The sequence below is a fragment of the Ascaphus truei genome, chromosome 6, assembly GCF_040206685.1.
Source record: "Ascaphus truei isolate aAscTru1 chromosome 6, aAscTru1.hap1, whole genome shotgun sequence".
Taxonomy (NCBI): Eukaryota; Metazoa; Chordata; class Amphibia; order Anura; family Ascaphidae; genus Ascaphus; species Ascaphus truei.
The window spans coordinates 37689244-37705026 of record NC_134488.1 but is presented as its reverse complement, the minus strand read 5'-3'; the positions used below and the strand labels follow the sequence as shown (position 1 = coordinate 37705026).

The window sequence follows — 15783 nt, the reverse complement described above, 5'->3', positions numbered from 1 at the left end:
GGGAAATTCTGTTCTAGAGCACCTAGAAATAAAATTAATTTTGCCTATAGATGTTAGGAACCCCCTCACTCGACCCCAACAGGGTCCGACCAGTAATGGCGGCGAGAAAGGGTCACACCGGCGAGAAGGGTCCTATCATTGACCGTAATGGCAGAGAAAGCCGCTCTGCTTTGAAGCGGCTAAGTCAGAATGAGCAGAAACCTGGAACCCATAACTCCGGTTCTGTTCAACCTAGAGGGCCCAGATTTGGTCACCATGTAGTCCTAATTCAGGCAGGGTTGCATGGCAAATAGCGACCCTCTCGTGGCAACAGAACGGAGTCAGGGTAATCGCGCAATTGGCATGGGAACTAGGGCCTTGGTCAAGTTCACCGCCAATTGGCGTGGGAACTTCTGTTCTAGGGCACCTAGAAATAAAATTATTTTGCCCATAGATGTTAGGAACCTGGCACTGTATACTGTAGAACACACATAATGTAAATGATACTGTACATGGAGAATAAAGGCATAGTTTTATTTTTTCGGGTTTATTACACAGTATACTGTACGGCCGGAACAAGGGCAAAAAAACTGTAGACGTGGGGTTTTAAATCCGATTCAGCAATGTGCAGGCATTGTCACACAACGCGATATTATCCATCGAAATCCCCCCATTAGCCGTTTTCTTTTCTGAGGAAAAACAAAAAGAAAAGTTTTAATGTACAGTAATGGTCAGCCCCCTAAAGAAGTACCCAGCCAGCCCCACCAATAATTTTCTCCTGTTCACATGCGCATGCACCTAGCGTTCCACCAATTGTTCTGTATCTGCAGTACAGTACTGTAGAAGCCGCTCAGCTAATGATATTGCTTACAGGAGAATCGCTTGATTTTGGAATCGCATCCGATATTTATACAGTATTGTCAAAATAAAAAAAACACAGAAAATAATACGGCAACAATACTCACCATAGTATTTCCCATTCAGCTGGCGCCGGCGCCGGTCCACTGCCGGTCCAGCTTTCTTGATCATCCACGTCGATAGTTTGCAGCGGGACTAGCCCACCTGTAGTTAGCAGGTGAGGCTGGAAATTGCTTAGGTACATGCAAGCTTCATCGAAACTGCACGCAAAATCAAACTCAGCCTCAGGCTCAGGGTTGTCACTGACGGCGGGACTGTCATTGGAAACCGGTGCCGGTGCATTGCTTGGCAGAGACTGTCGTTTGTTAGTTGGTTTTAACACGACCCTTCGCCTTTTGCCGCCTTCATGATCATAGATACCGGAAAAATCCGGTGATACACACCAATACCCTCCAACAAATTGTGGCTCAATACGATGAAAACAGGGATCGCTACATAACCTTTTCCTTATTGCACGCTTCCACGTATGAGGAGTTGGCGAAAATTTGTAAAAGTCATAGTTTTCAATAAAATACTGATAAATTTGAAAACTGTTGCCATCTTATCCTCTGTTGCATTAATCGCGGCCCATATCAAATACGCGTAACTTCTGTCGGGTTTTTGGAAAGCGGGCTGCACTTGAACACTCATGGCGGGCGAGTCTCTGGAGAATACTGTAACCGAAACTGGTCCTTGTCTTTCTTTAATATGAAAAGCCTAAACTGATACATTTTTGCAACTTCTTCCTTCAGTCTCAAGGCCAAGTTACAATGGCACACTGTGGTACAGTATCTTTTTTAAACGAAACACCTGCAAGCCGACACATTACTGAAGCGCATGCGCATTACAATTCATGAATAAATGCCATCTGGTGGACACGCGAAGCATTGCAGCCTATTAAATCCGAACCATTATCAATAAACCCATCAACCGCGCGTCAGCCGGGCATGACCCGTGGCTGTGAACGCAAAATGAACGCGGCATGTGCCAGGTGAAGAGCGTCGCATTCCAGGAACAAGCCAGGCAAAAAACAGTGCATTGTTAGAATTAAAGCTGCCGCAGCAGTATCTCCTCTGGCCCAACAGTTTATCATCACTTACAGTATCAGCCAGTGATATCTTCAAAGAGATTATTGTGATAGAATTTACTGAGCCCAATATCCAGGAATGGTTTAAAAAGGATCCAGGAACTGCTGATTGGTCATATGCAGCAAAGGCTGTTTGTGTACTCACAGGTATGTGTGAGCCATGCTCCTAAGCAGATATGCTCTTAAGTAGATATGTTTCAAGTAGTTGTTATGAAGTTTAAAAAGGAAGTTCAAAAAGAAGTGGAAAAGTGGACAACCTCTACTGCTTCTGATTCCTGCATTTGAACTACGTTGGAAAGGAGGATATCATCTATCCCAGACTGCACATCTCAACACTTAACTATTGCTGTGATGCCGCCTTTATTTTTTATATTTGCTGTAACCTCACTTATTTTCAAATTATGCACTTCCTTCCACCAGTTTCCTTATGTCTCTAACTCTATTCATATATCTATATCTCTCCTTTCTTCCCCACTTCTCAGTTCACCTGAACTCCTTTCTTACCTGCGCCCTCTGTCACCACACAGCTATACACCCTGCACTAAAACACACCCCTACAAATCATCCTCACACATTCTCTTTCTTTCCATGCTTCTCCTCCTTGCTTCTGGGGATATCTCTCCCAATCCTGGTCCCTGCCTTATTTCTACGTGCTCTCGTCCTCGCCTCCCACATGCAACTTCTACTCCTTCTGGTGTTAACCCCTCCAACCTCATACCCATCCCCTGCCACCCTCCCTCCTCTCTCCCTTTCTCCTGTGCCCTTTGGAATGCTCGCTCCCTCTCTAACAAGTTCCTCTCTGTGCATGACTTCTTTCTCTCTCACTCCCTGCTTCTCTTTGCTATAACTGAAAACTGGCTCACTCAGTCTGACTCTGCTCTGGAAGCTGCCCTCTCCTACGGTGGCCTTTCCTTCTCCCACACTCCGCGCCCTGATGGCAGGGGTGGAGGTGTGGGGCTCCTGCTCTCCTCTCTCTGCCGTTATCGAGCCCTTCCTATTCCTCCATCTCTTGCTTTTCCCTCCTTTGAGGTTCACACTGTCCAGATCTTCTCTCCTGTCCCTGTCCATGTGGCGGTCATCTACCGCCTACCTACCTCTACTCATCCCCCTTCTGCCTTTCTCTCTCACTTTGAATCCTGGCTCTCTTTCTTTCTCTCCTCAGACTCCCCTGTTCTTCTCTTTGGGACTTCAATTGCCACTTTGATGACCCCTCTCTCCCTTGGGCTTCCATCTTTCTTTCTCTAACCTCTTCTTTTTGCCTTCAACAGTGGACTGCAGCCAGCACCCACAAGGATGGCCACTACTTAGACATGGTTTTCACTAAAAACTTCTCTCTCTCCGATTTCTCCATTTCCCCTTTTCCTCTCTCGTACCATCACCTCATCTCATTCTCTCTATCTCGCTTCTCCCCTTCTCCACCTCCATCTACCCTCCGGTTCTGCAGAAACCTGCGCTCTATTCACTTACTTTGAGTCCACTTTACGCTTCTCCCTCTCCTCTCTCAGCTCTGCTACAGGCCCTGACAACCTGGTCAGGAACTACAACTCTGCCTTGTTCTCCTCTCTTGATCTACATGCCCGCTTTCTCTCTGCCGCACTCGCCCTTCTAACCCTAGACCCTGGCTAAATTCCCACACGTGCATGCTGCGTTCCTCCACTCGTTCCTCTGAACGTCTCTGGAGGAAATCTCATACTCTCGCAGACTTCCTTCACTACAAATTTATTCTATCCTGTTTCAACTCTGCCCTCTCACTAGCTAAAGGAGCCTACTTTTCTTCACTAATCAACATGCACAAGTCTAACCCACGCCGACTGTTCTCTGTCTTTGATACTCTACTCAAACCACCCTCAGCTGCCTCTCCTTCCTCCATCTCCGCTCAGGACTTTGCTGACTATTTTAAGGAAAAGGTGGAATCCATACATCAGAACATCCCCTCTGTTTCATCCTCCCATCCTACACATCTTCCTAACTCTCCTCCTGCCTTCCTTGACTCTTTTTCCACTGTCTCAGAGGAGGATGTGTCGCTGTTGATCGCCTCTTCTCCCTCTACCACTTGCCCTCTTGAACCAATTCCCTCCCATCTCCTAAAACCTCTTGCTCCTACTATAATCCCTATGATCACACACATTTTAACTCCTCCCTTTGCTCTGGAACCTTTCCATCCTCCTTCAAACATGCAACAGTCATGCCATTACTCAAAAACAGCAAGCTTGACCCTACCTGTCTTTCTAACTATCGACCTGTCTCCCTCCTGCCTTTTGCCTCTAAACTCCTTGAACGTCTTGTATTCTCTCGCTTGCTCCATTTTCTCAACAACTATTCTCTCCTAGACCCTCTACAATCTGGCTTCCGCACTGCTCACTCCACGGAAACAGCCCTCACTAAAATAACTGACGACCTCCATGCGGCCAAAGACCTCCATGCTGCTGCTGTCATTACACTCTGCTCATACTACTCAACCTCTCTGCAGCATTTGACACATGGACCACCCTCTTCTCCTTCACATTCTCCATACTCTTGATATTCTGAACAAAGCTCTATCCTGGATTTCATCCTACCTCTCCCATCGTACTTTCAGTGTCTCTTCTGCTAACACCTCCTCCTCCTCTATTGATCTCTCTGTGGGGGAACCCCAGGGCTCTGTCCTGGGACCTCTTCTCTTTTCTCCGTACACACTCTCTCTAGGTGACCTAATAACATCTTTTGGGTTTAATTATCACCTCTATGATGACGACACACAAATATACTTTTCAACACCAGACCTTACACCTGCTTTACAAACCAAAGTTTCTGAATGTCTCCAGGAATATCATCCTGGATGGCCCTCCGCCACCTAAAACTCAACATGGCTAAAACAGAGCTCCTCATACTTCCTCCCAAACCGGCCCTACTACCTCCTTCCACATTACTGTTGGAACTATGATCATTCACCCAGTAGCCCAAGCACGCTGCCTAGGGGTCACACTCGACTCCTCTCTCACATTCGCCCCTCACATTCAAAACATTTCTAAAACTTGTCGCTTTTCTTCCGCAATATAACAAAGATACGCCCTTTCCTCTGTTGCTCGACTGCTAAAACTCTGACTCAGGCCCTCATTCTCTCCCGTCTTGATTACTGTAACCTCCTGCTGTCCGGCCTTCCTGCCTCTCACCTGTCTCCCCTACAATCTATCCTAAATGCTGCTGCCAGAATCACTCTACTCTTTTCTAGATCTGTCTCCGTGTCTCCCCTCATGAAATCCCTCTCCTGGCTTCCGATCAAATCCCGCATCTCACACTCCATTCTTCTCCTCACTTTTAAAGCTTTACCCTCTTCTGCCCCTCCTTACATCTCAGCCCTAATTTCTCGTTATGTACCATCCAGGCTCTTGCGTTCTTCTCAAGGATGTCTTCTTTCTACCCCCTTTGTATCTAAAGCCTTCTCCCGCCTAAAACCTTTTTCACTGACTGCCCCACACCTCTGGAATGCCCTTCCCCTCAGTACCCGACTTGCACTCTCTCTATCCACCTTTAAAACCCACCTTAAGGAGAGCGCATGCGCGAGGTCAGACAGCATGGCAGCACAGTTCTATAGCTCCGTGCCCCGCTCTGACATTTACAAGCACAAAAAACGAATATACAGTAGAGGCAACGTTTATTCTAGCATTTGCCGTAAACTAGCCGGGTTACATTCTGGGTATGTGCTGGGTATGTGCTGGGTATGTTCTGGGCTAGTTTGAGGCACGTTTAAGGCATTTCTGCATTGACTAACGACCCATAGGATTAACACAGCAGGGATCCCTGGCAGTCCGATTCAGTTTGAATGGGACTGCCAGGGACCCCCGCTGTTAATCTGATAGGCCATTAATCAATGCAGAAATGCTGGGGCTAGTTTAAGGAAAGTTTAAGGCATGTACCCAGCATGTACCTGGGTGTTTCCTGTTTTTTTGGGGGAATTGCCACTGGTTTTTGTTCGAATAAGAGTTGCCTCTACTGTAACCAGCAAAACAGGTGGAAAATATCCCAAACGCTGCACACTAGCCCCAGGATGTCCAAAAGAACAGCAAAGACCCCAGGAAAGAAGGGCCTGCCCAAGAACTTTGGAGAGGGGAGATTCCGCAGAGCGGCCACAGCAATGGCCCCCGCATCCAGAACGGGCTCCGAATCGGAGGAGGAAGGAGATCCGAGTGACCAGGGGCTTTTACCAGTCAGAAGGTGTGATATAGAGAGGATTTACCAGGACTTAAAAGATGTATTGCAGGCAGAGATACGAGCCCTGGCTAAAGAGGTGGGAGGCCTAGGGACCCGGACCTAAGAGCTGGAGGTGCGGGTCGACACGAACACCAATGCAATCCAAAAAGGCACCAAAAAAGCGGTGGACCTACAAACTCAGATTAATGAGCTACGCGATCAGCAAGAGGACGCAGAAAATAGGGACCGCCGCAATAATGTGCGCCTCCGGGGGATCCCTGAAAGTATAGGAGACTGTGAAGAATTCATGGGGAGATGGTTGGAGCATATCTGCCCGGAATCCCCAAAGGACAAGTTACTTATGGACCGGTGTCACCTAGCACTCCGCTCTAAGCCTCAACCTACCGAACTACCAAGAGACATCATAGTGCGCCTACATCACTACCGAACCAGAGAAGAGGTACTGCAGTGATCAAGGAATTCACCTTTCATGGAATTTGAATGTGCCAAGATCGCGGTGTTCCACGATCTTTCACCCACCACCCTGGCCCGCCGGAGGGGCCTGTGGCCCATCACGAGGGTACTGAGGGAGAAGGCGGTCTGCTACTGCTGGACCTTTACTTTTGGCCTTGTGGTGGTTCGTAATGGCCGCGCCATGCAGCTGAAATCCCCCGAGGAAGGGACGAAATTCCTCCAGAAACTTGGGCTGGGTGCAGCGCCCAGTGCCACAGCCAAGGATCCTGAAGAGCCAGCCCCGGGACCCTCCTGGACCACCGTGGGGAGTCCGACCAAGGGAGGGACCGACTAAGGTTGAGGCAGCACTAAGACTACCCTGTTTAATAAAAGACCCTAAGTTGCACAGTTAATATAGTTAAGTTCCTCGGGGCTGCATCGGCCCCTGGCGAATACGCCGATAGACTCTATGTGCCCATGTTGCCCGTGCCCGTGGACCCACAAAACGAACGCTACCCACCTGAAGCAACGCTGCAATTTGCCCTGTAAAAAAAGATCCCACCTACCTCGTGGCCCCGTCATGGCGGCCAGAATAGCGACGAGAGGGCCTCCAACGTGGAACGCAGAAAGCAGAAGGCAGGTAGGCGGGAAAGGCTCACCAAGCGGGAAATCAGGTCAAGCTGGATGTGTTGTATTAATATTGGTTCTTTACTTATTGCAGTACTTTAGTTGAATGTAAATTAAATATTCGTCCTCTTTGAACAATACATTTTTTGGATAAATTCCAGTTTGTGAACTTCAAAAACAAATTGTGATTTATTTCCTATTACAAAGCATCAGTTGTTGCGCACATATCTGGCAGAGAATGGACCACATGCTGTATCTCTGAGGATCATGGTAACATCCACTCACAGCTCATTTGTACTGTATAGTGTTTACTAGAGGATGCATGTGGAAACTGACAGTAGTAAGGTAGCCATGTGGTTTAAGCAGTTGCCTGAGGTCTGTGTAATCCACGTACTGTATGTTTAGAATAAACACTTGTTCTAAGAATGGGCATTTCTTTCATTCCATGTATATTCTTCCTACAGGCTGTATGGGCTTAGTATGTACTGCGGACCTCATCCTAAGTATACACAATGCTGAGGTTGAACTGTGAGGGCGTATGTCTTTTCAAACAACTGTTATGCAACTATTTCAATCCTTAAGAACAGGAAAAGGGCATTAAATATTGTACTTTGAAATACTTTTTTTTTATATAATAAGTCTGAGCAGTAAAACGTTGTATTCTTATCAGGAATATTTCCGCGTCTGAAAGAACATGAGAGAAAAAACAATGCAACATTTCCTCAGCAATTCCCCAGCCCCTGAATGCACTTTGCAAACATTTACTATTTCAAAGATTATTTTTATTTATTTTATATGTATCCTCACATATTGATATTGATTTTTTCATTCAAAAGGTATTGTGCGCAGACAGAAGAAAATAAAGAAACATTTTTTTGATTATACAGTTTTTTTAATATATGGAAATGTCCTGTTGGGCATTGTAAATGGAGGAATCATGTAATAATAAATACATATTCTTAATTGTCTCTCCTATTTAAATATTAATCTTCCAGAATTAGATCATTAAACCTCCCTCTCCTTGCGCGCTATACTGTAACATACACAAGGTGTTCATAATCTAACATATCACAGCCCTTCCTGCTGGGGAGCACATCCATATTCTCAATGACGTACCCTGCATCCCTGAGAGCCTCTCTTAAAAATATCTCATCGTATGACAGGATAAAGAACTTGTGCTCACCAATCTTATAATAAGTCATATTAAATGCCCCAAAGAGTAACATGTGACCCCCAATATTCAGTAGTGATGTCAATTTTCTCAAGTTTCTCCGGTAAGCATCCCTGTCTTTGCTAATAACATGTAGCACCCAAAGGCTGAGCACACAGTCCACTTGTGGCAAGACGACAGGGTCTAGAGGATTGTCTTTAGAAACATCCCATTTTACAACCTGTTTGACGGCTCTTCTTACTTTGTCTTCCTTTACCTGCCATTCCTCTCTGAAATTAAACACAAAATACTTGTAGTAGTGTGTGAATATATATATATATATATGTATTTATGTATGTATGTGTGTGTGTGTGTGTGTGTGTATGTATGTATGTATGTATGTGTGTGTGTGTGTGTGTGTGTATGTATGTATGTATGTGTGTGCACCTCTCATCATCCTCATCCTCATCTCTCCCCCAGCACCTCTCATGATCTTCATCCTCATCTCTCCCCCAGCACCTCTCCTCATCCTCATCCTCATCTGTCCCCCAGCACCTCTCCTCATCCTCATCCTCATCTCTCCCCCAGCACCTCTCATCATCAACGTTTGTGACTCCCCATCTCTCACACCTACATCTCTCCCCCCACCCATACACAACACTCACCCTCCACATCATACAAAATACTCACCCTCCACATCACACACATTCCACCCCCTTGCATCTCACATCACCCCCCTGCACCTCACCTCACCCCCCTGCTCCTCACCTCACCCACTGCACCTCACCTCACCCACTGCACCTCACCTCACACCCCTGCACCTCACCTCACCTCACACCCCTGCACCTCACATTCCTGCACCTCACCTCACCCCCTGCACATCACTTCACCCCCCTGCACCGCACCTCACCCCCTGCACCTCACCTCACCCCCTACAACTCACCCCCTGAACCTCACATCACACCCCTGCACCTCACATCACCCTCCTGCATCTCACATCACCCCCCTACACTTCACATCACTCCCCTGCACCTCACATCACTCCCCTGCACCTCACCTCACACCCCTGCACCTCACCTCACCCACTGCACCTCACCTCACCCCCTGCACCTCACCTCACCACCTCACCTCACCCCCTGCAACTCACACCCCTGCACCTCACATCACTCCCCCCTGCACCTCACCTCACTCCCCTGCACCTCACCTCACCCCCTGCACCTCATCTCACCCCCTGCACCTCACATCACTCCCCTGCACCTCACATCACTCCCCTGCACCTCACATCACCCCATGCACCTCACATATCCCCCTGCACCTAACTTCACACCCCTGCACCTAACCTCCCCCCCTGCACATCACCCCCTCTGCACATCACCCCCCCTGCACATCACCCCCCTGTACATCACCCCCCTGCACTTCACCCCCCCTGCACATCACCCCCCTGCACATCACCCCCCCTGCACATCACCTCCCCCTGCACATCACCCCCCTGCTCATCACCTCCCCCTGCACTTCACCCCCCCTGCACTTCACCCCCCCTGCACTTCACATTTTCCCCCGTACCTCACAAATACCCCCCGCACCTCACAAATCCCCCCCGCACCTCACATATCCCCCCGCACCTCACATATCCCCCCGCACCTCACATATCCCCCGCACCTCACATATCCCCCCGCACCTCACATATCCCCCCGCACCTCACATATCCCCCTGCACATCACTCCCCTTGCACATCACCCCCCCTGCACCTCACATATCCCCCCGCACCTCACATATCCCCCGCAACTCACCCCCCCGCACCTCACATATCCCCCTGCACATCACTCCCCTTTGCACATCACCCCCTGCACCTCACATATCCCCCTGCACATCACCCCCCTTGCACATCACCCCCCCTGCACATCAACCCCCCTGCACCTCACATATCCCCCTGCACTTCACCCCCCTTGCACATCACCCCCCTTGCACAACACCCCCCCTGCACATCACCCCCCCTGCACATCACCCCCCTGCACCTCCTCACCTCACATTACCCCCTGCACTCCTCACCTCACATTACCCCCTGCACCTCTCTTCACCCCCCTGCACCACAGATCATGGCGGAGAGCAGGCAGGACTGCGCACGCCTGCAAGCACTAGGAAACGGAAGTGCTGCACTGCTAGAGCGTGCAGTCTGGAGAGCGGGCTGGGCTCGGCTCGTGGTGTGTGCTGGAGAGAGAGAGCGGACTCGGCGGAGAGGGAGAGCGGACTCGGGGGAGGGAGAGCGGACTCGGGGGAGGGAGAGCAGACTCGGGGGAGGGAGAGCAGACTCGAGAAAGGGAGGAGGGGGAAAGCCGCAGCTGCCGCTGGCCGCACAGTGAGTGCCGGGGCCATATGGATCACCTAAACTCCCATAATTCCCATGACATGGACATTGCAGATTTCTGTAGGACTAACCTGTGTTACTTTAGCTCAAGAATGAAAGTGTAAATCATTGGAGTCACTCACAGACTGCTGTTTTGCAGCAAGTTTAGCATTACAGGGACTATTCCAAGGTCAGCAAAATAGGGACAAAATCAGTGTAAAAACTGCACCAGATTTATCATAGAAGAAATCCCACTGATAACTGTAGTGCAGTTTCTTGTCCACCTTTCGCAATCAACAGACTTTGATACCTTTGAACCTTTGAACTTTGATACCTTTGAACCTTTTTTACCCTGGTGATAGAATTTTCACCCCAAAATACCCACAAAAGTAACAATCAATAACTATAACCATTAACCACGGTGGAAATTGACAGATAATGTACATTTATGTTTAAACATTTTGGTATTTTGCAATTTATTTTCAGTTGCAAAACCTCAAAGCCAATCTAAACCACAAAGAAAATGCAGCATTTTCTTTTGCTTTAAACTTTAATTCCTGGCACACACAGGTATTATTTGTCTTGAAATAATGTAGTTGGAAATATTTTACCTGTTGCCTTCTAGTTCACAAACAGCCTTTGCTGCATATGACCAATCAGCAGCTCCTGGATCCTTTTTAAGCCATTTCTCAAATTCCTGGATATTGGGCTCAGTAAATTCTATCACAATAATCTCTTTGAAGATATCACTGGCTGATAGGAGATGATAAACTGATGCGCCAGAGGAGATATCAATCAATGTGTCTCCTCTCACACGACCTGCACCAGAAGTTAGAAAGAATAAAACACACTTTCATTATATTTAACAAGCTTTATGGAATTGAAAAAAATTATAAATAAAACATCCCAGGACATTAACTCAAAACAATAAAAGAATACATTTAAATGCAGCAGGGTATAAGAATAGGAATATATACGGTATATCTAAATGATGCATTGTCTGTGTTACATTTAATCTCACTGAAAGCATCTTACTGTGCTGTGTGTTGCTAATTATTTCATTTGGAAAACACACAACTTTATACGTAGCCCTCTTGGTACTTAGTTATGTAATGTGAAGACGGGACAGGAGGCAATGGAGGTGGAGGGTTGGTCAGCGCACGGGAGTTTGCTCAAACGTAGAGATAAGAGGATAGGAAGATATGGAACACGGTATTAGTGTTTTAGTAATCGAACGGTACAATACAGCCAAAAGAACTTTGGAATTAAAAATGTATGAAAAATATATTTTTAAAATAGCTTAAAACTCTTTGGAATTAAAGAACCTTGGTAATTAAAAGTAAATATATGAAAAAATATATTCTAAAATAGCTTAAAAATCCTTAAATAAAATCCTTAAATAAAATTTAAATGGAATTGTGTGTTTTTTTTGTGAACAGAAGCAGAATACGTGCTATATGTGGATGACTAACAGGGTGTGTTTATATAGCCTGTTGTTGGTCTGAGGTAAAAAGGGGATAATGGGGCTGGTTAGCAGAGTTTAATGCGCAGTCTTTCCTTCACGGAATGCTGCTAAAAACAATAGCTTTCTCACCCTCCTGGTGGAGGCAGTACGTGAGTTGCTTCTCTCCCGGGGGCCCAAATAGGAAGAAAAGGGCCGAACTCGGAGAGTGAGCAAAATAGAATTTATTAGGTACAGAAAACAAAGTCAAAATAACACTCACGGTACAGCTTTAAAACAGCCCAGCATCATAAAGCTGTACCGTGAGTGTTATTTTGACTTTGTTTTCTGTACCTAATAAATTCTATTTTGCTCACTCACCGAGTTCGGCCCTTTTCTTTCTATTTGGGCCCCCGGGAGAGAAGCAACTCACGTACTGCCTCCACCAGGAGGGTGAGAAAGCTATTGTTTTTAGCAGCATTCCGTGAAGGAAAGACTGCGCATTAAACTCTGCTAACCAGCCCCATTATCCCCTTTTTACCTCAGACCAACAACAGGCTATATAAACACACCCTGTTAGTCATCCACATATAGCACGTATTCTGCTTCTGTTAAAAAAAAAACCACACAATTCCATTTAAATTTTATTTAAGGATTTTATTTAAGGATTTTTAAGCTATTTTAGAATATATTTTTTCATATATTTACTTTTAATTACCAAGGTTCTTTAATTCCAAAGAGTTTTAAGCTATTTTAAAAATATATTTTTCATACATTTTTAATTCCAAAGTTCTTTTGGCTGTATTGTACCGTTCGATTACTAAAACACTAATACCGTGTTCCATATCTTCCTATCCTCTTATCTCTACGTTTGAGCAAAATCCCGTGCGCTGACCAACCCTCCACCTCCACTGCAACTACAAGAAGATTCCGGGCTTTATCTTCTCTACTGGTCCAGCTGCAGAAAACAACAAGGGCAAGTATACACTATCCTTTCTTTGGTTACACACTACCACACAGGCAACATCACAAGCCTATACAAATAGGGAGCGCCCCAACCTCTTTTCTTTTTGGGACAGGAGGCAAACCCGACATAGAGAGATCATTGGCTTGACTATTAATTATTAGTTAATTAACCACAAAACAAATTCTGGTTAATAAAAATATACCAAAGCCCTCCACAGTACAGTGTACAGCAAATACAAATATCACTTATGAGCACAGTCACATCTCTCAGACAAGTCTGTAGCCTGCCCTTCCCCATTATCTCATAGGATTCAGTGCTTCCATTGCAGCCAGGGATTCTGGGTAATGACAGGAAAATGAGCACTCAGTTTGTCACTTTTTGCTTTTTCTCGACTGTAACATAGGCCTTTATATGCGTATACCTGCCGTATTACACAGCTTGTTCAGCACAGCCTGGGTTAAAGAAGTGCAGAGCCAGTAACCCTACTCACAGACAGCTTTTTAGCTATTTTGGTCTCAACATTGTCAGATTATTACTGGCTATACAGGTTCTGGGTATAGCCAGACACAAAACAGGTTATGGTGGGTAATAAAGTGACAAAACCCCTCCCCCATACAGTGTACAGCAAATAAAAAATATTATTAATTATTAGTAAATAGATTTTTGTATTAGTGTAATAAATATGCATTTATTTTCTGTATATACATATCTGTCTGTTTCCACAAATTCATTCTATGTTACCAATAAATATACAAACCTGAAGAGAATGTTTCATGCAATTTTTTCAAAGGGAATCCCACATTTTCATCTATTAAGGGGACATTTTCATCACAGAAGAAGGTATCTAAAAGTCCTTTTGGATCAAATTCTTCATCATGATAATGTTTGTGGAGATTGGAATCCATTGCAAGTCTTTGCTGCAATCTTTCTGCTGCCTCTGATGTGATGTTGGATACGTCTTGTACTGTACATACTTTTAAGTCCTTTTAACAATCAAATACGATGCCTCCCAAATCATGAGAACAGATATTAATATTGATCAAACTGAGCTTCATTTTGTCACAAGGATTCTTATTTCATATATTGACCCTTCTAAAATTGTACAAAATTGTATTTCTTATTAATTTGTTGGCTTTCTACTAGTTGAGAAATCACACGTCATCTCATGATTTTTATAATGTTTTATAGTTTAATTAAAAGAATAAGAAACAGCATTTCTCTGTGTCAGTACGGCAATGGTTAATTAAGACCTTGCTGAGCTGCAGTTAAACACACTATGGGCCTCATGCAGTAAGCGACGAATATGTGAAATCGGCAAGCTTACCGATTAGTCATGTTATTGGCGATTTTCCCTCTCCGTATGCAGTAAGTGCCGAATACATTCAAAATCAAGCCGAAAACAAATCCGCCCACTCTCACGATGATTAGCCGATCACACACAGGTGTGTCGGCGTGCGTGGCGGGGTGCTGTTACGTTCGCCAATCAAAAATCTTGCTGAATCAGGCGAACCAAGCATGTATTGGATAGCGCGCCATATTTAAAGGCAACGTGTACTGTTAATCATTCTCTGTGTTGTTGGGAGTGAGACAGAGAGAGATGCACAGAGCTGGGTGATTTAAGATTTGCATATTGACTGAGAGACTTGTTGTGTATTGTGAGAGCTTTGTCCTTTGTTGTTTTGTTTACATCTTTGTCTTGTTTTATATGTGGAAGTGTTTCGTGTGATTGGCTGTACATTTGTTGTCTGTTTTTTGTGAGTGCTGTAAGTATGCCCGCAAAGCGTGGGAAGAGTGATGCTGGTGGGAGTGGGAGTGCTACTCATGCGAGTACGCGTCGAAGTGAACGTACTGTTCAGGGGAGTGATGTTGCTGGGAGTGCGAGTGCTGTTGCTGGGAGTGTGAGTGCTGTTGCTGGGAGTGGGAGTGCTGTTGCTGGGAGTGTGAGTGCTGTTGCTGGGAGTGTGAGTGCTGTTGCTGGGAGTGTGAGTGCTGTTGCTGGGAGTGGGAGTGCTGGTGCTAGGAGTGCGAGTGCTGTTGCTGGGAGTGGGAGTGCTGGTGCTAGGAGTGCGAGTGCTGTTGCTGGGAGTGCTGGTGCTGGGAGTGGGAGTGCTGCTGGTGGCTCAGTTGCTGATGGGGTGTCTGGTGGTGGCGTGCTTGCTGGTGGCCAGCTTTTGGAGTCTCTTCCATTGGAAGAAGGAGAGTCCAGTCAGCACCAGCCAAGCTCTGAGCCTAAACCTGCTCGGAAGAAACGTGTGGAGAAGCCACGTAATCCTCGCTTCAATGACCAGGAAAATAGAGCTCTTGTCACTGGGATTCTGGAGCACTATGACAGTATCTATGGACATTTACTATGTAAGTGTACTTTTCCATTTATTCTTCAAATACATGTGATCCTAGGTCATGTGAGTTTTGTTAATATGCAAATATGGGTCAAGAATATCTTTCTATGTTAATTAGTGTGGAAACACAGCTTTTTATCATGCGTTACAAGGACAACAAAACTCAGGCGTACAATTTGCGATAACTGCATACAATATTAATGCAACCTTGCTTACATGTATAGGTTTAGTAGTGAATGCTCATGTGCTTCACATATTACACCTAAAACAGCATGTTTGCTTTCTCTTGGAACAGCTAGCAGTGTAGGAAACTGGTGCTTGTATTATTA

The 15783-nt window shown here is 45.8% G+C and overlaps 1 protein-coding gene across 1 annotated transcript in view; it reads right to left on the bottom strand.

Annotated features, from left to right (window-relative positions):
• The window catches only part of LOC142498047 (indolethylamine N-methyltransferase-like), a 48476-nt gene extending 34456 nt beyond the window's left edge, over positions 1–14020 (bottom strand). Inside the window, exons 1-3 of the mRNA XM_075606553.1 lie at positions 13873–14020; positions 11319–11526; positions 8248–8653 (exon numbers count right to left, since the gene is read on the bottom strand). Of these exons, the coding sequence (XP_075462668.1) occupies positions 8248–8653; positions 11319–11526; positions 13873–14020 (762 nt within the window). The remainder of the gene's footprint in view (positions 1–8247; positions 8654–11318; positions 11527–13872) is intronic.
• Positions 14021–15783: the final 1763 nt, after the last annotated feature.